At 39.9% G+C, this 25896-nt stretch overlaps 1 protein-coding gene across 1 annotated transcript in view; it reads left to right on the forward strand.

Annotated features, from left to right (window-relative positions):
• Positions 1–35: 35 nt before the first annotated feature.
• ASXL3 (ASXL transcriptional regulator 3) overlaps positions 36–25896 on the forward strand; it is a 121443-nt gene continuing 95582 nt past the window's right edge. Inside the window, exons 1-2 of the mRNA XM_041477607.1 lie at positions 36–89; positions 25542–25624. Coding sequence (XP_041333541.1) covers positions 36–89; positions 25542–25624 — 137 coding nt within the window. The remainder of the gene's footprint in view (positions 90–25541; positions 25625–25896) is intronic.

Consider the following 25896-nt stretch of genomic DNA (forward strand, 5'->3'; position numbering starts at 1 on the left):
TCCCCCCCCCCGAGCCACCTCAATGAGATGCAAACATGAAAGACAAGAGGAAGAAGAAGGACCGCACCTGGGCCGAGGCTGCCCGCCTGGTAGGTGCCGCGGTGGCAGCGGCAGCATTGTGTGTGTGTGTCTGTGTGTGAGTGTGTCTCTGTGAGTGTGTGAGTGTGTGAGTGAGTGTGTCTCGGTGAGTGTGAGTGTGTGTGTGTGTGTGTGTGTGTGTGTGTGTGTGTGTGTGCGTGCGCGCGGGGCGAGCGCGTCCCGCCGCCGCCGCCAGCCCGGCGCGCTGCCCGCCCGCCGCTTTGTTGCCGGCGGTCGGGGCCACTGTGAGGCGGGACGGGAGGGGGAGAGACAGAGAGAGAGCGTGTGCGCGAGTCTGGGGGAAAGAGTGTGCGAGGGACTCCAGAACGAGGGAGAGAGAGCCGGGGCGTGTGTGCGAGGGAGCGGGCAGGAGCGCGGGAGTGCCCGTGCGGGAGCGTCGGCAGGGTGCGGATGCGTGTGCCCGGCTCCGCCGGGCTGCGGGCTGGCGGTCCGGACAGCCCGCGGCTCTGCCGCCCGTCCCTGCCTGCCCGGAGAAGAAAAATACCTACGTCCCTTCTGCGGTGTGTGCGTGAGGAAATGCCTCTATTCTTCTTTCTGCATGTGTGTGTGTGTGTAAATACCCAGGGACCGTGTCTGTCTCTGCAAAGTTCGTGCATCAGATATCCCGAGGAAATCCCTCCTTTTAATCTAGAGAAAAGTGAAATAGCCGGGATTTGCCTTTCCATCCCTTTAGTGGGGACAGGACAGGGGTGAGGGGCGTTAGAGACAACTCTGACTTGGGATTTCGCTTCACCATCTCTACTTCCACCACGGAGCTGGGCGGTGTAACCCGCTTCTGGAAAGGCTCCGTGGCACTGGAGACTCGGTCCATTTCCACTTCATTAAGAAACTGTCTCCCTTACCCTACTGTATCTGTTCTCATGATTCTGTATTACTGTTTGCTAAGTGTAACAGAGTACATTGTTTATGTTGTTTTCCCCGTTTCGGAGTACGTCTGGGTTCTCTCTATTCGAGGAATTTTACAACAAATAGTTACGCACGGTACAGCACGTATGGTTGTACACGTCTGTGTGCGTGTCTTCTGCAAAGTTGGGTCTGGTTCTGCTCCAGCCGAGTGCGTAGAAAGATGACAAAGCTGGAAAGATAGGCTGCTGGCTATGTTGCTTTTTATTATCTACACAAACTTTATCTTTTATTCATCTCTGATACAGATTGAACTGTTTAAGTAACATGCCATTACTAGTGTTGCATCTGTTTCTGGTAGTGGGTAATGCTATCTTATTACTATTATTTGTTTAGTGTATTTGTGAAGCACTTTCCTTGTAAAAATGTTTTCACCTCATTATATGAATTCCTAGATAGGAAGTTCAGCTTCTCTCTCCTATGTAAATAATTATAAGGTATTAGACAGACGCTACCTATAGATGTCTCTGTAAGCTGTATCAAGGTACTCTCCTAGGCTTGGGCAGTGCTAAATTCTGATGTGGCTTGTTATACATTCCCCCAACATTTTGTAATAGTGCAGCATTAGTGAAGATGCTCTGATATTGTGTCCCTACTGTACTCTCTTATTTCTCGTGATTGTAACAGAAGTTTTACTGCAGTAAAATACTCACCTTTGCCAGAGTAGTTTTGGCAGCAGATGTTGCTACAATACTTGTTTCTCCGTGCTCTAAGCTGACGAATATGCATTCAGAAGTCTATAAAATACATCAAATTGCTATCCTAACTTTACTCTTTCAAGCTGCTGCTACAGTTACCATTGTAAGCTGTGTTTTGTTTGACGAATGTGCATAAAAGGAATTTATTGTGTATTGAGTAAAATTGCTGTTCCCATGTGGTCTAATACATGGAAAAGTTTAAAGCCTCTAGAGAACAAAGGCTGAGCTACTGCTGTGGAGAAGGGCTAAGAGTCTTATTTTCATGATATCCTATTGCTTCACATTTTCCCCCAGAAGAGTAATGATTTGCTTAAATCAAGTAGCATGTAAGATGATACACTGCTGTATATAAGTGGTGGAGATACACAAGGTCCACAGTGTGTGGTTTTGTCCAGCCTCCTGCTGTTGCCAAGCTCGGCAGAGCTTGTCCCAAATCTGTTGTGTGAATGACATGTGCTGCTGCTCAGACCAACTACAGTCTTGCATTAGTCTTTGCTACTTGTATACAGTCACAAATGTTTGCAAATCACTAAGAAAGATTGAAGCCGAAATTGCTGCTCCTTACGGTGTTTTATGTTAGGACCCTGATGGTTCATTATGACTTTGTTTTCTTGGGATACATCAATAAAGTATTACTGCAAAGTTTGATTAAATCAATTTCTTTCCACAGACAAGTAAACAATGAAATGATTGATACCTACTCACAAAAAACGACTCATTGACTTACCTAGATCAATATGTTGTAAAATTGTGTACTGCTGAATTATTTTTAGGAAAAAGAGGCTGAATTAATGCATAGGGCATTGTATGGATATTTACACTGTAGATTTTCTATAAAAGCCCTTACATTGCAACAATACTAGGCTTTGAAAGTCAAGTGCTAAAATGTATGAAATTACGCAGATAACATTGCTGGCATTGCTTTATCACTTTGTTTTTCATGTCCATATATTACAATGTGCACTTTAAATGATGTACTTGCATGCCAGTTTGCCAGCTATTATAAGTTCACTCACTAGAGCTGCAGAATTTTAATTATGTTTTCTTTGTTGGTTGTGAAGTGCCATACTTAATTTTTTGTACACCTTTCAAAGAGTGCTGAAGAAGATTTTCATTTTATGTTTCAATTGTACATACACAGCTATGATTAGCAGCACCCAGTAGCCTCCCAAATGCAAATGTTTCTATACTTGCAACATGCCTATGAGGTTAAGTATTTTGACCTCTGCTTTGCCCATGCAGAGTTGAGACATGGAAAGATTAAGTACCTTACTCAAAGCTGTTTAGGAAATCTGTGGGAGAGGTAGTTATGATACCAACAGTGTCTCTGTAGTAGTTCTGTTTCACAGTCGTAAAATCATCCTCCTTCTGTGGCTACACTTTTGCCTCATTCATTCTCTGTTACTACTTCTCTCACAGTAATTATGACAGAAATTGAATGGTCATGTCTCTATTCAATCTATATTGAAACTCATAATGTACTGTATAATAGTTATGGATAGAAAGGAACACAAGAACTGGACTTGAGCCTGGAGTTGTTTCACAGCTCTCTGTTTCCCATATTCACAATGAAAAAAGCAGAAGTGCTTCAGAAAAATATATTACATGACTGTCTTAAAACACATTGTAATGTGTAAACGCTGAGGCTCCAGACTGTCAGTGTTGTATTTACTCATTTTCAGTATTTGATTAAGGAGTCTTTGAAAACCTCCTGCAATGCAGTGTTTTTTCAAGCTGTTCTCTTAATTTTTAAAACATAAGCAGGAAAGGTCTCCCATTCTATTAATCTCTTACTGTAAATACCATGTATGTGATAGAGGCAGTAAAGCAGGAGCCACTGGCATGCCCTCTATCAGAACTTGCATTTTATGGAAGAAGTCTCCTGCAGAGAGTAGAATCTTTCTGTCTGTGACATGCTGCTTTTTTTCCTCATGCAAGTCTGCTTATCTTAGGGCAAGGCATAGCCCAGCTTACAGGCATTCCTGAGAAATGAACGCATGTGCAGGATCAATGGAATGGTGGCATACCACTAACAGTTCATGTTACAGAGCCCATTTTGTAGAACACACATTTTTATGGACAAAATTGCAACTTGTCTTTACAACCTGCCAAAGGGCATGTCTTTGATGTAGACCCGATATGTCAACTCATTTTGTACTTTGCAGCAGACTACAGCAGTGCTTATGTATGACCTGGGTATTATCTCCATGCCAGTTTTCTGCTTTTTGTGTCTGATAGACTGAGATAGAACACTTATAGAACACTTAAAAGAATGTGAACAAAAGAAAACCTTTCAAGGAAGGAGGAGAAACATCCTGTCTTTCCTTTGTCTCTTAGTTGATCCTCATTTGATGTAGCCGTATTGTTGTTTTCTGATCATACATGGAACTCATTAAAATTGTATAGAAAGGTTAAACACTTGAGTAGTTAAAGCAATTTGTAGTGATTCCTTTCAGATGAAAAATCTTCTGTTTAGCTTCACAAGGACTCTCAAGCTATTGCTGGAAGTCCTGAAATAGTGAATTCTGCCTCTTAAAAATTTAATGTCATAAAATTCTGCATAAAAACTATTGAAATGAAAAATACTGAGAACAAAACATGCCCAAGGATACTCTGCCACATAAAAACTGATGACAATTTTAAGTAGGCTGTAGCAATCCAACTTTTATCATTTGATTTCCAGACATGATCCATTGTTATTTGTAGGACTGCGAACCGAAGGCCTGAACAGAGTGAGTAGAGACTGGTCACTTGGGGAATGCAAAGCTCAGAAGCACAGACCTTTTGCCTATGAAGGGTGATAGTTTATGGTAACATTTGAAAATTTTTTTTTATTAATAGCTTGCCCTTATTATTGCCCTTTCCTGTAAGTGGTATTTTGAAGTATAGTTGAGTTCAGTCTCTGCCACAAGCTGACAGTAAAGCAGAAGAAAATCCATAGAACGAGAACAGTAGTCCTTGCTTGGTTATTTGTGTGCTGGTATATACCTCTCTAGTATTTTTGCTCTTTCTTCTCCAAATTTTGTTCTGAAACAAAGGTTTTCTTGTGTTACTGAGGACTTTTGTGCTTTCCAGTTCTATGGAGAGTCCTTGTGGTTCAGGTGACGTGCATATTGGGTGAGTAATATTCATATCTTAATTCATGTGTTTCTTGCAGTAGTCTTCTGACAGGATCTGGCTCTTAACTAAGAGCTGTTTGTTTCCTCTTGTAAACTTTAGGAAAAATATGCTAATTAATTAGGGAAACTGATGCTGGAAAAAACAATGAAAACCAGCCATTGGAATTGCTAGCTTGCATGCTACTGTTTAATGTGGCTGGCTGTCCAAAAGCTCATTGTTACTTCATCTGGTATGCTGAGATAATGTAGTTGAAACAGATCATGTTGCGGTATGGAAGTATTTTTGTATTGCATCTTCGTATTTGAAGAACACGAAACAGAAAACTAGAAAAGTAACTTCTGCATAGCTAGACCATTGATGATAATCCCTTTGACTTTTATGTTAAGTCTTTGATTTTGTTACTATAAATAACATTTAAAAGCATTATGCTAAAGGAGCTTCATGTATCTTTAAAAATGGAAAATTTGATGTAACTTTGTTTTATGTTAAGGATTTCTTTGTTGTTGGCTTAACAGAGACCTGCTATTATTTCCATATTTGTTCTGAGTAATTCTTTTTCAGACATGTAGAAACATTGTGGCTTGGGAAGTTTTGATAGCCTTTCCCTTTGATCCACAATCAATGCTGCTTTGAAGAGCTGTATTTTAGTTTCGTTTGCTCTAGGGTTTCCTCCCATTTGTTTTATTCGAAGTAATTTTTGCAGTTGTTAGACAAGGTTGAACTTGCACTTTTTTTTTTTTTTAATACCTTTTGTGGTTTGGTGTCAATATTTTATTTTGTTAGTGTGAAATACCATTAATAAATGTGGGTTTAGTATTTTTTGATTTAAAATAAATAAATGAAAGTAACTGCAAACAATGTCATCAATTTCAGCTCACCTTTTACATTTTTCTAGGGTAGATTGAGAGAAATGAGATTCTAACTCTTTATCTTGAGACAGCTGTTTAACCCTTGGCATTGCAGACCTTTAGGTAGGCAAGAACCTTACCCAGGAAGGGGACCTGTTTTCAGTAATGTCACATTATTTCTGTCAAAGCAGGGAAACATAGGAGAAGACCCTAACAGGAACCTGAATATGAGCATTCCTCAATAGTATGAAGGCGTTCTCAGTGCCTTAAGGTATGATTTAATGTTCCCTGTTACAGTAAATATTTCCAGTGTCTTCCGGATTACCTTTCTCTGTAGAAGAGCCAATCTTTTCCTGGCATACTGGATTTTCTGTTGTTCTAGTTTCAAGAGTAGATTTGGTCAGTTGCATGTGCAACCACAATGAAGTAGTTTCCACTAATCACACTCAAGACCCTAGCACCCTTCACAGCTAGGTCACTTTGGACTTGCTAGCCCAGTTCACCAAGTCCCTGTATCCAAAGCATGCCATTACAGCATCCTAGTCTGGACCAGGTAGCATGCTGTTCTTAAGGTGGGGAGCCAAACTTACTGTACTTCCTGCTGGAGCTTTTGTTCCTTATACTGTGATCAGCAAATTACGGTTACATGGACAATCATGTGCTAAACTTGACCTCTTGAGTTTGGAGCAACAATTTTTCTTTTGTTGTTTTGCTGGGTGCGATGATGATGGTCTTACAGGTATTCCCTGTAAGTAGCAGTAACTAAATAGAGGCCTCCTTCTGTGCTGTCAAAACCTGGGAGAAGATGTGATTAGTGGAAATTGTTTCATTACTGTTCCATGGGTTCCAGATGAAACTGAGCAAATTCTCCTTCTGAGGAACTTGCAGACTAAAGAAACCAAATATCTTAGCCTTCACTCTGGGTCCGCTTCCAGTGCAAAGACAGAGCAATAAGCAGTACCTCCTGGGACAGGCCATTTGCTCATCCCATAAGCTGAGGTAGCAAATCCTTGTGCTGCTCAACCACAACAGATTGGTCATAAGTGGTCCATTTAATAACTTACCAACTTTGAATGACAATTACCATCCCCAAGGAACCCCAAATTGTTGGCATACTGGCCCTCTGAGGCTCCCATTTTGAGAAGTCCTGCCAGATAGTTTTCTGTTGCTGGAGTTCCTGTCTTGGAAGGTGATGTACTTGCTGGGGATGTAAAATGGTAGAGAGGTGCCTACTGGTTACTTGCAGCTAATCTTGGTTTGAAAGGATGACTTACAACTTTCTGAATGGTGATAGGGCTCTAGCACAGACATCAAATGAGTGTCAGTAGACAGATAAACCATCTGGCAGTACATGCTGGAGCTTTTTTGATGTCAGTGCACTGATTGTTATTAGGGGTGGCACTTGGTGTTGAAGGGGTCTAGAAGAGCTCCGTTAACTTTGATTCAAACAAGCTCTGGTGTTTCTGACATTGGAACAGGAGTATCTGGGTGATCTGATATTTTCATCCTTTGACTTAGGAGTTCAGCTCTCTATAACTTCTTGAGCTCAGCACAACAAAATCTGTGGACCCTGGCATGTGACTTTCCTCAATATTGGAGGATCTTTTACTTGAGTTTTTTAACATATGGCATCCAGCTTTTGCATTGCAGCTTATGACTGATGTGGCCTCTTATACCTCAGGTGTCTAAGATTTGCTTTGTAGTGTAGCATCGAGTTTTGTTTTTGTCTGACAGCATTTGCCAGGATCAGCAGCCACAGTTCAGTCTGTTGCTCTGGAGTCATCAGACTCATTAGACTATTTGGGTTATAGTTCAGTCTAGAAGATGTTCCAGGTCACATGCTAGGTTATTATTCAGGATATTGGATCATCAGAAAGTAATTTCTTTAGAAGGGACATACTACATGCTGTGTTTTGAAACTTGTGCTCCTATATGCATAGGTTGGTCTAGACAAGCCTGTGATGAGAATCTCCTCACTGCTTGTAGTAGGTCAGCTCTAGAGATCATTAGCCTGTGGGTGACAGTTGCATTCTATAGCCTGACTTACAGATAACATTTCCTACACCTCTACAACTTCAGAAGTGTTCCTTGAGAGACAAGATCCTGAGCTACTAAGTTATTTGCTTTGGAGAACTCAAGGCTACTTTCTTTCTTTTTTGTGATTTTGCTTAGATCTTAATTTAATTAATCAATCAGGGCTTATAATTCTTTTATGCTAGTTAATTTCCCGTGTAACTTGACATCTAGAGAAGGAAAAGAGCTTTAGCCGAAGTACATAACAAACATTTGAAAGTCAAAGTTTGATTCCATTTCAGCTGACTCTTACCAGCTTGGAGAACTTGCCTAAATGTGTAGTGGTTCACATATTTGGTGAGATGCCTTGTGAAATGTCTAGAGTCTAGTAAATTGCAGTCAAATTCATGTCCCACATGATTTGTTCCTACTTTTGTGACTTGAACCTTCTTTTTTATATAACATGAGGCTTTACCACTATTATTGTTTTGCCAAAGTACTTAACTATTTTTCATTAAGTGTTACCATGTGGTTTGATTATTTCTTTTTCTATGCCATAAATTGAAACTGAATGTCTATGGATACCTATTTTTAGATAAATGTTAATTCTTTTTATGCCTCAGAATTCCCAGTTATCCATCACCTGCTGGCACTGCTGTATCAGCGAAGCATGTGACATTCCATGTCACTATGCTTGCCTGCCAATATTACCTAGCAAGGGTAAGAGGAAAAAATAGACCCTTATTTTCCATAATCTGCTGTCATTCTTCTGGACCAAGATTCTGGCAGCTCTCTCAAAATCATTACATTTTCTGATCATACTAGCTTCTTTAATCTCATTTGCAATTTCTGTAATTTAGAAATTCCAGAGTGGTAGGACCAATGAGAACCTCTTTGGAATTTGGTGTTTCAGTTGAGAAAAGCATCTTAATTAAAGCATTACTTTGATAGAAAGTGGACTTGGAAAGGGCCTCAAGGTCACCTTGTCTATTCACACTTGAAAAGAAGTCATACAACCCAAGTTAGTTTTAGTTTTGTGAAATCAATAAAATTACTAACTTTTATTACTGGTAGGGACTATGACTTGTCTGGCTTTGCCAGAATGTGCTCTTTTAGTGGCAATTTACATTCTGCTTTAAAAAAATTGAAGAACAAAGAAAATAAAATTATTAGGAAAAGTTGTCCAATGATCATGATTTAGAATTTAGATGCATTGTGTTTTTTCTGACAGTGACTAGACAGAAAACATCAATTTTCTAGTACAGATTGAGAATTCTTTGTCCAGTTAATGGTTCTCATTCATATTTTCTGGTTTTTTGAGGCAATTTGGGCTTAGTCTCTTGATTTTTTTTTGAGCGTTTGATGCAGCAATGCTGCAGCCGGTTTTTATATACAGCAGTAGTGCTTAATGCATTCTAATCCAGTCCATAAATTGCTTCATTCATGACGCAGATTTTTGAGACATTTTGCAACTACACGTCTTCTGTTTTAAAAATTAAAATGTAGGATAATGTAGTGAGGCTCATTGTCTAGGTGTGGAATAAGCTCAGAATTCACTGTAGAAGAGATCTTCAGATAATGGACTAGATGTTAATACCTTTTCATTACTGGTTTCAGGATGACCCATGGCTCCATAGGTATGTGCCCTCCTGGGCAACAGCTAAAGTTCTTTTTACTAGATATCCCAGGAGGAAGTATTTGCTGGGAGGGAAGAATAAGGGTTAAATGTTTAATGTGATCCCTTAAATTCCTGACTTGCAGTTCTAATCATATCTATCTATCTATATATATATATATTTATGTAGATTTTCAGGTATTAGGTCACAGGCCTGTGAAACTGACTGGGAGAATCACAGAAATGAGGCTACATGCCTGGGATATTTGACCTGTCCATAATGAGCCTCAGCATCCTTTGTTCAGACAATTATCAATAGCAAGAAATGGATGCTGCTCCCAGTTTCATCTTGCAGTCAGATTCTTCATGCTAAAATCCTGTTCCTCCAGTGGATGTTCGGGGATCAGCTGACTCAGTGCCAGCTTCCCCTGTTGCTTTTGGAATGAGAGCTACCCATCTGTGGAATGTCAGGGATAACCAACCCGATGACTTTGTCTTGGACTAATGTCCCTGGTCTTTAGAAAAAGTCTGTTACTGAAATCTGTGCTTTTTGGAGCATGGGATTGGCTCCCAAGGAGCAAACGCTGAAAAAAAATGGAATTACTGCTTGGAGCCATCTTGAATGCTGCAGTTGTCTTATGAGGAAGGATCTTCCCTGCTCTTTGTAGTAACAGTGTTCCAATGACAGTGAGCCCCACTAAGTGGCTGTGATGTTAAAGCATGCTCTGGCTTGGGTTTGTAGAAGCACTTCAGAAGTAGAGGGCTGTGGCTTCACAAGGTAGACTTGCAGATTTTTATCAGTCTGTCTGTGCAAGTTACTGCATGCCTTTGATACCTCTATCAGTGACGATTCTTGCATTTACTAAGTACCTCTGCAGGAGCTTCTCAGTACCTGTGCTGCTGATCAGCCCATGACAGTAAATGTTTGATGCTCACTGCAGCCACTGTGGGTTGTTAATTCAACCTCCCATCCCAGCAGCATCCACACTTGAGGAGGAGGCTTCAGAGTTCTCCTCTGGCTGTCTGGAGAGTTTTCCAGTGAAAGGGAGTATAAGTATGGGAGAAGTGCAAGCAAACAGTTGCATGACTGACTGAAGGATGCAGGATATGATGCAAGAAAGTAACAATGATGTGAGCGAGCAGAGTGAAAGGCCTTGAGAATAAAGTCAGTGTCTGAGCAGCAATTTTAGCTATTGTGTTTCATGGACTCCAGAAAGGTAGTCTTTCAGGTGGCCTGTGAACTACACAGTGAAAAATTCAATAAAAAATGGGGAGCTATAAAAAAATTTGTATTAATGGAGTCAAAACAGTTGATCAAAAATATTATGGATTTTGAAAGTTAGATCAGAAAAGTATTGTCTTACTGACTTTTAATCTGTTTAATAAAATGAATGAACCAAACCCCAATCTAAGATCCCTTAGTAAAAATAAATAAAATAGTAATAAAAATGAATTTTTGCTTCAGAGACCTGTTTCGTTGGGTTTTTGATTTTTTTTTTTTTTTTTTTTTTTTTGTTTGTTTGGGGTTTTTTATAGATTAATATTTAATTAAATAATTGTTATTTTGCTTAATGGAATATTTCTGTCCCTAGCAATTCATAGGGTTAGCTACTTTGCTTGGAAATAGACTGTTTGACACATTATCAAACCATTCTAATCACACAAGAACAGGTTGCCTGGAGAAGCTGTGAATGCCAGTCCCTGGAAGTGTTCAGTGCCAGGTTGGATGGGGCTTTGAACAATATCGTCTAGTGAAAGGTGTCCCTGCCCAAGGCAGGGGTATTGAAACCAGATAATCTCTAAAATCCCTGCCAACCCAAACCATTCCATAGTTCTGTAATCCTCAGAATCTGTAACACTTCCATTAAATTAAAAAATAACATGAAAATAATATCTCTGTCATCGTTACTCAATTTTAACTGTCCTTGATGAGGACAGACTCAGTTTCATACTGTGATATTCTTGTGTTAGTTCATTTTATTAGTGTCTGAGCTGTAGGAAAATGTTTCAAGCTATTTAAAGTAATGCTAAATAGAGTGAAATAATGCTCCTGTCTTCATTTTGAGCCAGATCTACAAAAGTGGCAGCTTGGATAAGTGAGGCTGGTGTATATGCATGGTGGTTGGGGAAAAGGAAGGTTCTGCAAGAGCTGCAAAGAGAATAAAAGGTTTAAGAAAATTTAAAAAACAATGCACCTGTTCACTGTTATCTGCATTGTTGGAGCTGTTATGGCAAGAAGCTTCATGTGTGAGTTCCAGTGTTGTTAAATATTTAATTTAATTTTATAGAAAGATATGTGTGTGGAGGAAGAGGGAGGGGATCTGGGAATTCTGAGAATTAATGTTCTGGGAAAAAAAAGAGGTTTTAAATGCTCCATCCATACATAATAATAGTTATGAAGCTTATTACTTTTAGCACTTGCATACATTTTCTGGGATTAGTAGGAGAAAATGAAACTGGGTTTATGTCTGTTAGCATGTCATGTGGTGAAAAGAGTGTGTGTGCCTGGGTGATACTGATGTAATCCTGGGGAGAAAAATTACAGTACTGCACTGGGGAGCAGTGGAGAAAATGGAGGTGTTCTTGTACCAATGAGAAGTATAATAGCAAAAATAGTGAAGGAAGTAAAAAACTAAACCTCACAATGAAAAAATTGAGGAAAAAGCCCCAGTTTCTCAATTCAGTGATAAAATCACATATAATTTGTTTATTAATTTTTCCACCAATTCACTTAATTGTATCATCAGCTAAAGTCCCCAAACTTTCATTCTTAAAATTTGAATATTTCTCAGACTTTAAAAGTAAAAGGATTTCAATGAAATACCAAGATTAAAAAAAAATAAAAAACTGTTTTCTCTCCTTTATAAAATGCAGGCCCTTTGTCTTGGAAATAAAATACTATGTTTACATGATGTTACATTCAGTTTATTTTTAGAACAAGTTGTACTATGGTTTATCTTGGCTAAAGGAGTGCTGTTGAAATTACAAATAATGCCCTTGAAATAAAGGAAAAATAAAACCAGTTTGTCATCTGAAATATTTTCTTGTTCATTTGGAGCAAGATCTCCTATTAGAATTTTCAGAATTGGTTTGAAATTATCTTGCCCATATTGTTACTAGAGCAACAACAATAAAAAAAGATCTAGATTCTCCCACTGGAGAGATTCTCCTAGATTCTCCCACTGGAGACTCTAGGTCCGAGGCCATCTTGGGCACAGTGACCACAGTATGATGGAGTTCTCAACAAAGTAAGGAAGGGGTTCACCAAAACTATCTTGGACCTCTGGAGGGCAGATTTAAGCCTCTCCAGACAGTGGTTCAGAGATCATCTTGGGAAACAGCCCTTAAAAACAGAGGGATTCAGAAAGGCTGGACATACTTTTAAAAAGGAAATTTTATAGGCACAGGAGCAGGCTATCCCTAGGTGCCAAAGGATGAGCCATCAGGGAATAAGACTGACCTGGCTGAGCAGGGAGCTTTCACTGGACTTGGAGAGAAAAAAAAGAGTTTATGAACTTGGGAAATAGGGGCAGACAATTTAAGAAGAGTACAAGGATGTCATCAGGTCTTGTAGAGAGAAAAGTGGATTGGTGAAAGCTCAGCTAGAACTCCATGTTGTCACCACTGTGAAAGCTAATACAAAGTGTTTTTATAAATACATTAACAACAAAAAGAGGGCCAAGGAAGATCTCCATCCTATATTGGGTACAAAGGGGAACATTGTAACCAAAGATGAGGAATTGCTGAGGTACTTGATGCCTTTTTTGCCTCAGTCTTCAACAGGAAGACCCGATATCCTCAAGGCAGCCGGCCTGCTGAGCTGGTAGGCAGGGACAGGGAGCAGAACAGAGCCCCTGTGATCCAGGAGGGAGCAGCCAGTGTCCTGCTCTGCCAGCTGACACTCACCAGTCTGTGGGGCCAGATGGGATCCACACACAGGGTACTGAGGGAGCCGGCGGAAGAACCAGGCCACTCTCCAGCATTTGTCACCAGTCCTGGTCAACCAGGGGGGCTCCAGAGAACTGGAGAACTGGCCAGTGTGATGCCCACCTGCAAGAAGGGTTGGAAGGAGGATCTGGGGAACTACAGGCCTGTCAGCCTGACCTCAGTGTCTGGGAAAGCACCATCTTGTAGTACAAACGGGACAGCCAGGGGATCAGGCCCAGGTAGAATAGATTTAGGAAAGTCATGTCCTGCTTGACCCAGCTGATCACCTTTTTGTGACCAGGTGACCAGTCTACTGGATGTGGGAAAGGCTGTGGCTGTTGTCTACCTGGATTTCAGTAAGGCCTTTGATACTGGCTCCCACAGCATTCTTGTGTAGAAACGGTCTGCTCATGGCTTGGATGGGTACGCTCTTCACTGGGTTAAAAACTTGGCTGGATGGCTGAGCCAGAAAGCAGATGTGAATGGTGTTAAATCCAAATGGTGGCTGGTCACCAGTGGTGTTTCCCCCCAGGGCTCAGTTTTTGGGGTCAATACTGGAGCCATCCAGTTTGGTATCTTTTTAAATTATTTGGATGAGGGAATTGAGTCCACCCTCAGTGAGTTTGCAGATGACAGCAAGTTGGGTGGGAGTGTTGATCTCCTGGAGGGCAGGGAGGCTCTGCATGGGGATCTGGACAGGCTGGATCAATGGGCTGAGGCCAGTGGTGTGAGGTTCAGCAAGGCCAAAGGGTGGGTCCTGCACCTGGGTCGCAACAACCCCAGGCAGTGCCACAGGCTCGGAGGAGGAGTGGCTGGAAAGTGACCCAGTGGAAAAGGACCTGGGGGTGCTGGTTGACCGTGGGTAAACATGAGCCAGCGTGTGCCCAGGTGGCCAAAAACACCAATGGCATCCTGGCCTCCATCAGAAATCGTGTGGCCAGCAGGATCAGGGCAGTGATTATGCCCTGGTACTCAGCACTGTAATTCAAGCCTCACCTTGAATCCTGTGTTCAGTTCTGGGCCCCTGAATCTGGAAAGGACATTGAGGTGCTGGAATGAGATTAGAGTAGGGCAGTGGAGCTGGGGAAGGGTCTGGAGTACAAGTGTGATGAGGAGTTGGGGTTGTTTGTCCTGGAGAAAAGGAAGCTCAGGGGGGACATTATCATTCTCTACAGCCACCTGAAAGGAGGCATCTCCTTAGGTCGGGGATGGTCTCCCAGGAAGCCAGCAACAGGACAAGAGGAAATGGCCTCGGGCTGCACCAGGGGAGGCTCATGTTAGACAGTGGGAAGAAATACTTCACTGAAACGTATTTAAGCATTGGAACAGACTGCCCAGGAAGATGGTGGAGTCACCATCCCTGGAAGTGTTCAGAAAATTCCTGGACATGGCACTCAGTGCTGTGGTCTAGTTGACAAGGTGGTGTTTGGTCAAAAGTTGTACTAGAGCATCTTGGAGGTCTTTTCCAACCTCAGTGATTCTGTGATTCTGATTGTTTCAAAGGTAGAGTATGAAGTCAGTAGTTACACCAGAAACCCAAATTGAGGCACTGTAATGTTTCTCTACAGCTAAAATAGATTATTCTTCCACAGAGCTAAAATGTATTATTGTCAACTTCTAAAACATTAAGTATAAAATTATGTGCCTAAACCCCATAGATCTTGAGTTTATTTGCCAGTAGCATTTCCTAGAACTGACAATTTTTAGTCTTGCATTTGCTGAGGAGATGTGACTTTGAGAAAACTGAGATCTTCATGTGTACCTATGTTGTTTCTCATAGAAAAAGCAACAAAACCCATGACAGAATACACTGTATAACAGCCATGTTTTACTCTCTTTATTTGCTTCTCTTGGGTTACAGTTACCATCCTGTAAGGTAACAGTTCCTCTGTTCAGTGTATAGTGAGGGGTCCTGGGATAAAAAATGTACAATGATATTAGGGACCCCTAAAAACAGAAGCTTGTCTTGAACAGGAAGCCCAGCTTTATGAGATGTCTCTGCATTTATATTCCTTAGTAAAATGCTCTGTGATTCCCCTCTGTTGACCAATGACTTTGCTGCGATTCTGGCGTTAGGTGATGGTAGTTGCATGATGTGTGTGGGTGATGGCCATTTCACACTGTAACCTGGTCAGTCCAGTCCTGCTTGACTTGGAGGGGTCAGGCAGTCTTGCGGCTTGAAATAATTCCTTTAGGCAGTCAGGAGTTTGGAACATTCACAACAATTGCAGGTTATACTGAACAGTTTCACGTTGTACCCCTGCAGGGAAAGACGTGTTCTGTATTTTGTTGCAAGATCTGATTGCAAACTGTTGGTTTAACAATCAGCATTTTGTCTCTTCATGAACTCCAGCCTTGAATTCACTGTTCACTTTTCTCCTTTATAGACTGGAGGTCCTATTGAATTTGTTCACCTGTGCCAAGTGATTGCTTCTATTGGTTTTAATCTCTAAGGAAAATCAGCATCCAGCTGGTAGACAGTTGTACTGATGAGGACCCATTGATTTTTCTCTCCTACACGCTTACCATCAATAAGAAATGTCCTTAGCTTTCACAATACTTTTTCCCTGCCATAATGTTGCCCTGTTACTTGACTGTCAAGACTGGTCTCAGTTGCTATTCACGTTGAATGTGGATGTGATTAACAGCCTGATAAAAATGTTTAAGTCAATATTTGAGAAGCCTAGATAAAGATAACACTTTATCATGAGAGCTTTTTAATAATGTGTTCTGTTTGATGTACACCAATGGTAAGGAATTGCTGTTTTTAACAAAAAACCCTTTTTTATCAAGGGATTTCTTGATTAAGCAGTATTCAGAAAAGGAGATTTAAGAAAATGTAGAATGTTGATGTTCTGGTTTGGGGGAAAAATAATTCTTCCCTTTTTAACAGAACTTTTGCTTATCATGTTGGTGTTTTTTTTTGGTTTGGTTTGTTATTTTTTTCACTACAGTATTATTTGAAGTATTTTCTTCCATAAGAAGTGAGCAGCATGTAAACAAAACATTCTGTGTGCATTTCTCCAAAGTGATATGCATTTGACAAATTATTGCCTTCAGTTTAGGATGGTCAGATTGTTTTACAAGGTCCCTGGGAAGAGGTGAGCACATAACTTCTCAAATCTTCTGGAAAGCTGTTTATACATCTTATACAAACCGAGATGCTGAGCCATTATATACTCTCACTAATCTGCCTCTGTTGTGACTAATGTTTCTTGGTAATAGTTGTTAAATAGTGACTTTTTTAAACCTTTAAACAGATGCGACCAAAAATCGATATAAACCAGCAATATGGACTTCAGTTTTACAATAAATTATGTGTTTAAGAGGACAAGTGTGGGTGGACTTAGGTGATGAGTTGGGGGAAGGGACTATGTGGAAACACTGCTAAGAAGGACTGAACAAATAAGTGACATGAAGTGGATATGAGTTACTGAGCTGCAAAATATTATCCTATTTTTGAAAATCTTAGATGACTAATCGTCAACCATGCCATATGTAAGTAATGTGGGCTTCCAAACTTGTGGCAATTAAAACTGCTAAGCATCCCACTCCAGCCCTGTGTAATATTCTGTGTACAAGTCAGTACTGAAGACTAATCTCTTATGACATTAATCGTCTCATGAGGAGCGACGGAATAAATCACAGTAGCCCTTCCTCTCTTCACTCATGAAGATAAATGCCATAACATGATGGCTGATCTTCGTTATGACACTAACCATTATATATTTAACAGAGATAGCAAAATCTCACTGACAGCTAACAAAAGAATTCTCTCTTTATACATTCTTTGAGACGGCTGTATTTCTTTAGTTCAAAAACATGACTTACCATATCTATTCTCAGAGCAATTTAAGGAGTAGATCTGGATTGTGCCAGTGAACTGTACTCCGTACATAATGATGTCATGATTCAGACTAATAAAACCTGATGTGAAATAATTGTGCAGGCTGTGGAAAGAAAAAAGGTGCATAACATGCAAGGACTCTTAACTCTGCTATTTTCTATTATCTGTTTGGACAAGAAACAATACTCTCTTGTTGAAAATGAACAACACTTCTCCCTCACCGCCAAAATCAAGCCATTGGTTTTCGATCAAAATTTTTCATTTTGTGGAAATTTTGGTTTCTTTTTCATTTTGTGGAAATTTTGGTTTGTCTTTTTCATTTTGTGGAAATTTTGGTTTTCCATTTTCCCTCAGCACTTGAACAGGTGGACTAAGGGAACTTAAAGAACTGAAAGTGGATTTCTGCTTGTCTGTGATTGCAAGGGACTTCTATTTTTTTTAGCTTTATCACTTGCTGTACATCTGTTAGAAATTTAATTCTGTGTTTTCCATGCATTGTAGTCTTTCTTTCTGGGATACAATTATTAAGAAGGATTCTTAGTTATGTTCTGAATGTCCATTTTCTTATTATTTTGAAGGGTGTATCATCCTGTGAGTGAGGAACAGTCCAGACAAAGGAGTTGTGAAATTTATGGACTTCCTTCTGAGGTTAAGAGGACCAGTGTGACTTATCCTGGTTGTTCACCAAAACAGCAAAATATGCTGTAAATTTTCTGAGCTAGTTTCTTGCCATCTATCCCACACAATTAAAATGGAAGTATAATTTTTATGGTTTTGTGTTTGCTGTCATTAGACATTTTATAAACATAAATATATTCATGGCGCATCAATGGAATTAATGTCAGCTGCAGCATTAAACTTCTCCTTTTAGTGAGCAATTTTACCAGGATGAAATGCTTAAAATGGTCAAAACTAATATGTCAGAATATTTATGTGGAATGCATAGTTTAAAATATTTTGTGTTCTATTTTCTCTTCTGTTTTCTCTTGTTTTCTTTTTCGCCTCCTAGAAATCTTAGATCTGTATCTTTAGGACACTGTCTAACAAGATAAGTTCTGATAGTAAACCAATGGCAAGAAAATCAGCACAACTGTCACCTCTTGTTAAATTGGGTACATTCATGGAGTAGCCAGTAGGAATTTTATTTCTCACATTAAAAGTAACCCTTACACATTATGCTTGCCTGAGGAAAATAAAGCGATGAAAGCGTCTGAAACAAAAATATATTAATTCTCTCTGTTGATTTTTCTGTAAAGTTCTGCTCTTTGTAATGATTTTTTTTTATCCTACTATGCTGAAACATAAGTCATACAGCAAACCTTTCAGTGCCTCGGAAAAATAAAAATCTGTATCATCTTCCAGTAGAGAAAACAGTATATATGGAAACAAATATGTTTAAGGTTTGGTGTTTCTTAATTTTATAGGGGTTTTTTTGTTCCTTTAGTAGTGATGAATGTATCCACACTGCTGGCAGTTCTTTCCTCTGTTGTCTGTAATGTAAAGGAAGTTGACATGGCCTGGTATCCATTCAGCTCCATTACTTCCAGTCACATAAGCAAGGTCTCTGGTCGTTGTGCCACGTAGGTGCCAAAGGAGGATTTTTATCCCTGCCACAATTAGAGGCATTTCAGGAAAATGGCCTATGTGATCACTGAATGAGTACAGATTTCAGTAATGCTTTTGAATGGCAGAGCTTTTTTTTTTGCTCCTTGTCTCTCCTCTGAAATAATGATTTGTAGTTTTAAAATTTTTGACCCAAGTTTTCCGGCTGGGTCAGTGCTGGTGAAACTTCTACTGTAAACAAAGTAGGCAAGAGAATGTGGTCCACAAGACAGAGGAGGTGTACATCACAATTTGTTCTGTCAGCACCTAAGAGCTACAGTGTGCTGCCAGCAAGGTGCCAGTGCTGAGTATCTCTGAGTATCTATGCAGCACTTGTGTGCTGGTGTGCAGGTTTGGGGGAAACCACAGCATGAGCTGCATCTGTATGAATGCACTCATGTTTGAGGGGGTAGAGGATATAGCAATATCCAGTAGGCTTGTACTGTGGTAAGGATCAGGGAAGAAAGGTGTTTGGGTAGGGGTGTGGGAAGGTGGGAGATAGACAAGTTAGGGTTGTTGCAACACTTCAGAAGATGAGAGCATCAATTTGAGAGTAGGGAAAGGCTGAGCACAGTGAGAGGCAATGGAGTATTGGAATAGGAAGCAAGGAGAGGTATGACTTGCATGGCTAAGCAGAACTGGCACTGAACGTGGCACTGTCAGAACTGAGCTGTCATTCTGGGAATCTGGATGCTCCATTGCTTGATCTGAAATCATTGTTAGTAATCCTGCTGCAAACAGTGGAACCCATAGTGGGATAGCAAGTTTGACACCGTGCTCAATGGGGTATCTTTGATCCTGATCTTAGAAATCTGATAGGATTCTGTGTGCTCCCTAGGTTCATCCTGCTAGTCATAGAGGTGTTTATGGATCTGACAGAGCCTGTAAGTAAAGTTACTGGTTGCTTGGACAGGCTGATTGCATTAGTAAAGACAGAAATACAAAGGTTTCAATTTTTTTAGTATGTTAGACCAGATCAGTAAGTTATTATAATAAGTCAATTGTTCAGAAAAAACTTTACCCTACATTTTCTGTTGTGATGTATGAGACCACTAGCAATAGCAGGATGGCACTGCTGTTAGAGGTTGTGCCTTTTAAAGGAATAGCCTAACTGTATGTTAATTTTAACTGAATTGTAATACAATTTCTTTTGAATTCAAAATGTCAAGAGTACAGTTTATCTGGAATTTCCAAAGCTGCCTTTATACCCATTTGAAATATGGCATTATAAATAAATTTTGGAACGAACAATAAAAGTTTCAGATGTCTTCGAACAAGCCTCAAATGATCCGGTTAAAGCAATGGCATGAACAAAGAAACTATTCAGCTTCTTTCTTGCTCTTTTCTTTCATTCAGTATTTTAGGAGATGATGATAATGTCTTATGTATCTGGCAGGTTAGCAAAGCTAGATGGTTTCAGACCTACTTGCAAATTCTATAGTAGAAATTCTCTTGCGGGAAACGCTTGCCCAGTTGTTCCCTATAGTTCATGCTAAAGGAGCAGCAAAATGCTTTTTACCAAAAGAGAGCTGGAGAAAATTACTTTATGAGTGTGCTTTAAACTTTTTGAGTTCTATTGGTCAGTAGCATTTCCTCTGAACCTAAAAAAAGTGTGGACTAGCAAGTATGGACAAAACTGATGTTAAAACTTAATATATTTCATCACGTTATGGTATTTTTATGTGTTCCTTTGTTATTGATAGGACATCTTTATTCCTTCCCTTGCTTGATGTTTCTTTTCTTGCTTATCTGTAGTGTCAAGTGGATTAGAAAGACAAATTCTTAGTGTGGAGCATACTGAGAGTGACATGTCTTATGAAATGCGCCTTCTTCTACTTAGATCTTATAATTTCCTTATTGTAATTTCAACTGCTCAAAGACAAAAGTCCTACCAGGAGAATTATTACTCCTGTTTCAAGTTCTTTTAATATTTTAGTATCTGGAAACCACTCTTTACCTTTCTCTTGATCACTATCAGCAAGGGTTCTGTGAATACCTATTTGAGAACTTGTGTTATAATAGGTCATAGTGCACCTACCCTTATAACCATCCCTCTTTTCCATGTATGCGTACCATCCTTACTGTTTTCACCCCTTCATCCATCTCTGTGCACTTCCTTTCTTCCCCCCTTCTGTACCCTCCCCTCCTCTCCAAACCATTTACCCATCTTTCTTCACACAAAGGGCTTTGAACTTTTACCAAGCTGCTGATAATTCCCCAATGACTGAAGCTGTTAATCAAAAATGAACACAAAAGATTTTAGTGGGGCATTTCCCACAATAGAAGTCAGTCCTCCTGTTAACCTCACATAAGCAGCTGTAGAAGACAATGCTGGATTTTTTCCAGAATGCTGTTATTTCTTGTACCCTGTTTGATACTCCATCTTTCAATTCTTTAATTTAATAATGGGCGGCTAGAAAATAATTTATATTTTCTGCTTTGGAGAAAGAAAGTTTTTGGGGGGTTTTGTTTGGTGGTTTTGTTTGCTTGTTTGTTTGGTTGGGTTTTTTTTGTTCTTTTATTCACCCTGCTGTCTTTGGGCAGTAAAGATTGTCCATTGTGTAGTTCAGCCTGACTCGTCTTTTAGCTGATGAGTAAGAGCACTGGGAATAACTGTACTGTTCCTCTTCCTCCTCCTCCTCAGTTTTTTAAAATAATGTTCTAAGGAGAATTGCTTCAGTTTCTGACTAGTGGCTCAGTCTATTACGATAAAATGATCCTGCTTGTTGTCAGCTACCTGACCTTCAGATCCCTGCCAGCGCAGTCCAGAAGTGGAAGAAGCTCTGGCTGGTTTCAGACTGTTTAGTCACACAACCAGCAGTGTCAAGCCCACTAGGCAGATCTGCCTGCTGCTTTTGGACCACAATGCAGTATCAGAACACACTTGGTTCTTGTTTAGAAGAATTATTTTCTGTCAGTGTGATAACTGATAGCTGCAGGCAAGGCTTCCCGCTTTCTGAAGGAATGTTTATGGGTGGCAAAAGGGCCAATTCTCTGGTTTGACTTTATTCACTTTGTCCCTCTGCTGTGTTCTCTTCAGTGACTGAAATGCAAATGATTGAGCAGATCTGATTCAGGTAGTCACAAGCATCTGTATATAAAAATTAAACTAATAATTCAATCAGTTACAGAGAAGTCCTCTTCTGATTTGTAGGCAAGCTGAGCATTCAGGATTTCTCTCTTATGCAAAGCTGCAAGCCTTGTCTTCCTGCTAACTAGTCTTCCTGCTAACACAGGAAAGTGTTTTTCCCCGGTGTGGTAACTGATTTTTTTCAGGTAGTTGTCAACACACAGATGACAGATGCCATGGTGAGAAAAGAAATTTGTATTTCTTCTTTTCCCATGTAAGTGACGTGACTTTTCCAGTGGAACTGGGAATACACGTGTTTGTGGCATCTGTGGGATTATTTAACATCTCTGAAGTTGTGAGTTGATACCTGTAGGTGATGCAAAAACTACAATTTGTCAGGCTGCTACTATTTGTTGGTACGTTTGATTTCCAATGTACTTGGTATGATCTGAGCCTTCATCTCCTTGAGCTGTTAACCAGGGTTTGAATGAACACCGAAAATGTGTTCTGTGCAGTGACTTCTTCTGTTCTCTTTCTGATTGCCCCGATGGGTATCACATTATTTGTCCCAGTTATTTACCGTCTGTCCCTTTTTAAGGCTACGGTTGAATGGCAGGAATAAATAGAGCATATCTGATCCCATGTGATAGAGGTTGCAGTCAGTGCAAACCATTCTTCTGCCATTGTCCTTCTTTACAAAATACATTGAAACAGTCATGTTCTTCACGACAGTACTTTGGCATGCTTTAATTTCAGCATTATTAGTCACTGCCCATATATGATACGAGTGTTGGTGGATAGAGTGGGAGGAAGAAGAAAGATATTTAAAACAAATTACGGCTTCCTCCGCTGATGTGCATTGCTATGTCTGACCAAGAGGCCTATGACTTAACTATTCCTTCTGCGTTTTAGTATGTTGTTTGCCTTAAGGCACAGTTAGTTATTCAGTTTGAATTTCTAATATTATTTTTAAAAGTCTTAGAAGTGCAAAAGGAATTGGAGGCTTTTAGCAGTGTTAGTGGTGAGATACAGAGGCAAGAGATACTAGTGTAATTAGCAGTTCAATGTATTCATTAGCTCACAGAATCTTAAATAATACTCTCATACTGTTTTCCATAACTGAGAGAAGAAAATTATATTATAATGTAAAGGTTTTTACAAGTAATTATTTTCATTTTCTTATTGTGATAAATCATTAGGCTAAAATTGGGTGGAGGGGAGGAGTAAGGATGACGATGGACAGCATGGTGGGAAGGGTAGAAAAAACCCATCCTTACTAAGGTTCTCTACTAATTAATCTTTGTTGTGATAAAGAAAATTTAATCATGTACATAATAACAGGATTTTCAACTTAAGGAGTTTAAATCGGAGAATTTATGCTTTTCAGTTAGGGTATGAACAGTTCTTTAAATAACAGGGTTTAAAGGGTTAGATGAACAGAGCTAAATTCGTGGGGTATATGAACTGCAGCCCACACTACATGTCCAGTGTAAAGCAAATCCACACAATGGGCAATTATTTACTCCAGCACTTTCAGCCTGTCTAACAGTCTGCATTTCAATTTGTCATTATACCCTGAATGTGTTCACTTCATACTGCGGTATTTGAAATCTGCCCTGTGGGTTTCATTAAACTTTCTGTAGTGGTGTTATGCATCCTACTTGTTGGTTTCATTGTTGTTTGGTGAAGATGATCTTCCGTATCCGTATGTCTTGCCATTGTTTCCACAACCAGTTCAGTGCAGCTTCCTCAGCACAAACTGCTCTCCCTTCTCCCGTTGTCCAGGACAGGGTGACTTCTGATGTTTGCTTAGCTTTATTGTTTCTTTCCCATTATTGTCAAACTCTGATGGTAATACTTGGCACTTTTACTGACGTTATAGAGTAGGATGTGATGTCGTAGAGAAGGGGACAGGGCTACCCAAATTTTCTCAATTGCAGGGAGGAGCTGCCCAGGTGTGCTGAGGGGCCTGTACTCAGGAAGAGAAACAGGGAATCCTCCACAGTGAGTAACCCCGCTTTCAAGTGCACACAGTTTCCTTCATAGCCGTGTCCAGTACAGTGTAGTATCCTTTCCAGTTTGCCCTTTGGAATGTTCCCAGTTTGGTTCTCTTTTCTCTTTATTTTGGATTCTCATTTTACCTTGTACTTTGTCTTCTTTCTGAAGGTTAAAGTTTCCTTTTTTGTCTCTTCACACTATTAATCTTTTCTCATCCTAGTCTTAATCTTTATACGCATTGTCATTTTTCCAATGTGTCATTGTTGTTCTGTCACTAATACATCATATCATTTCTCTCCCCTTGTGTGCAATGGCCCTTTTCCCAGCTCTGTGCAGTTTCTTCAGTCCTTGCTCATTGCTATACGTTTACTCTTTCCAACCTTCTCTTCTTTCTCCTTTCAAATCACCTTTTGGTTTTCCTTTCCTGATGGGTCCCTTTTAAATCTTGCCTACTGATATACACAAGATAAGTCAGTTCAGCTCCCTGACCTTTCTAGTGCAACTTTCACCTATACCTTTTCCTTTGTGGAACTGAAAAATAAAGGATAAAAAGCTCATCTGTAACAAAGAATTGAAGGATTTGGTAAACTGCATTTTGGCTATGAAAGAGAACCGTCAGGAAATCAGAACAATAAAATGGCAGAAAAGGGCTGAGCTGGTCAAGCTGTAGTGAGTAGGCAGTCTTTGGCTTTAGGTGAGCTGCTGAATTATAGCCCTGGCCAGCACCCCTCACAGTTTGACTTGTGTGATATGATGTGGTGGTGTCTCTGGTTCCTAGTGTGCAGGCATCCACATAGTAGTAGCTGCTTTCTCAATTGCCATTATTTGGTAGTAACTACTACAGAGAAGCTCAGGATGATTTGAATTATACCAAACTGATTTCGTAGTTACAGAGGGTAGAAATACAAGTTCTGGCTGAGATATATTGGCAAGATGCTCTGGGAAGCTTGATTGCTGTGGCCTGTGCCACACCTTTTACTGCTGATTGAAGGGTTTTGTTTTCCAGGGCTATCAGTCTGGCATTTTACAGGAGCAAAAGAGTGGGTGTTTGTTTAACAGCATAAAACTGATGGGGACAAAAAGGAAGTGGAAAATCAGAAAAATTCTTACAAAATGGTTCTGTCTGTAAAGAGGACTGAGTTACTTTGGTCTCAATTGGAAAAGGCAAAGGAGTGGAAAACTGAGCTGAACTGGAAAAATATACTGCACTCTATCATGTAGCATCTTGTGTGCTGTGACTGTTCTGACTACTTCATTTTTCATTGTTTTTAGAATTAAAAGGCGTTTTAAAATTGAAACCCCATTGTGTCAGTTCTTACAGTAGCTTCTGGTCTACAAATGGAAGGTTTTAGCCAATTTTTTCTCTGAGGTCGTGGCAAAGCTAAGTGTAGAATAGTCAAATGACCTCAAAAAATTCTAAAGTAATAAAAATCAAAGAAGGTGCTAGTGGGTATTTTTTTCCCCCTTTGGGTCTTGTGTTTTATGTATTTCCCCTCATGCCTGAAAGAAAATCTGTTGCTGTGTCATAAAACCAGTTGCATATTCCAACTCTTTTATTTGTAACCTGGTAAGAGTTTTCCCAGGCAGAGGCAGCAGATGATGTACAAAAGCAGCAAGTAAATCTTTTTCTTGCTGAAATTTCCTGGGTTGTATCTGGCCTTCCAACAGACAGAGGACTCCAGTCTCAACACTGTCATTCCCTGCCTTTTACAAATGACTGCATAAAAACTGCATGATCACATAACCTTTCAGATTCACGGACAGCTGTGTCTTGTCACTTACATTTATTATTTCTTTTTAGGCGTTGGAAAAGTATCCCAACTCACCAATGACTGCAAAACAAATACTGGAAGTCATTCAGAAAGAAGGGTTAAAAGAAACAAGGTCAGTGTTTGTATGTTTTGTATTTCTGCTATCTCTGTAAAAATGATCTAGGAATGGTGTATAATCTTTGCAAAACTTCAAGTGCTAGCTTAATTAATTTCCAGTGTCAAAGTGGGAAATACAGCTAATGGGTTTTGATTGTTAGTTCAGGGCTTTTAAAAGGGTTAGTGACTGTCTTAACTTTGTATGTTACCAAAGGAGTCTGTGGGCCAGCTCCAGTCCAATGGCCTGTCTTTAGAAAGACAGTGTCATTTTCTCAGACAGCCTAGTGC

The sequence above is a fragment of the Pyrgilauda ruficollis genome, unplaced genomic scaffold (genome assembly GCF_017590135.1).
Source record: "Pyrgilauda ruficollis isolate IOZ18807 unplaced genomic scaffold, ASM1759013v1 scaffold41, whole genome shotgun sequence".
In the NCBI taxonomy this organism is placed as follows: Eukaryota; Metazoa; Chordata; class Aves; order Passeriformes; family Passeridae; genus Pyrgilauda; species Pyrgilauda ruficollis.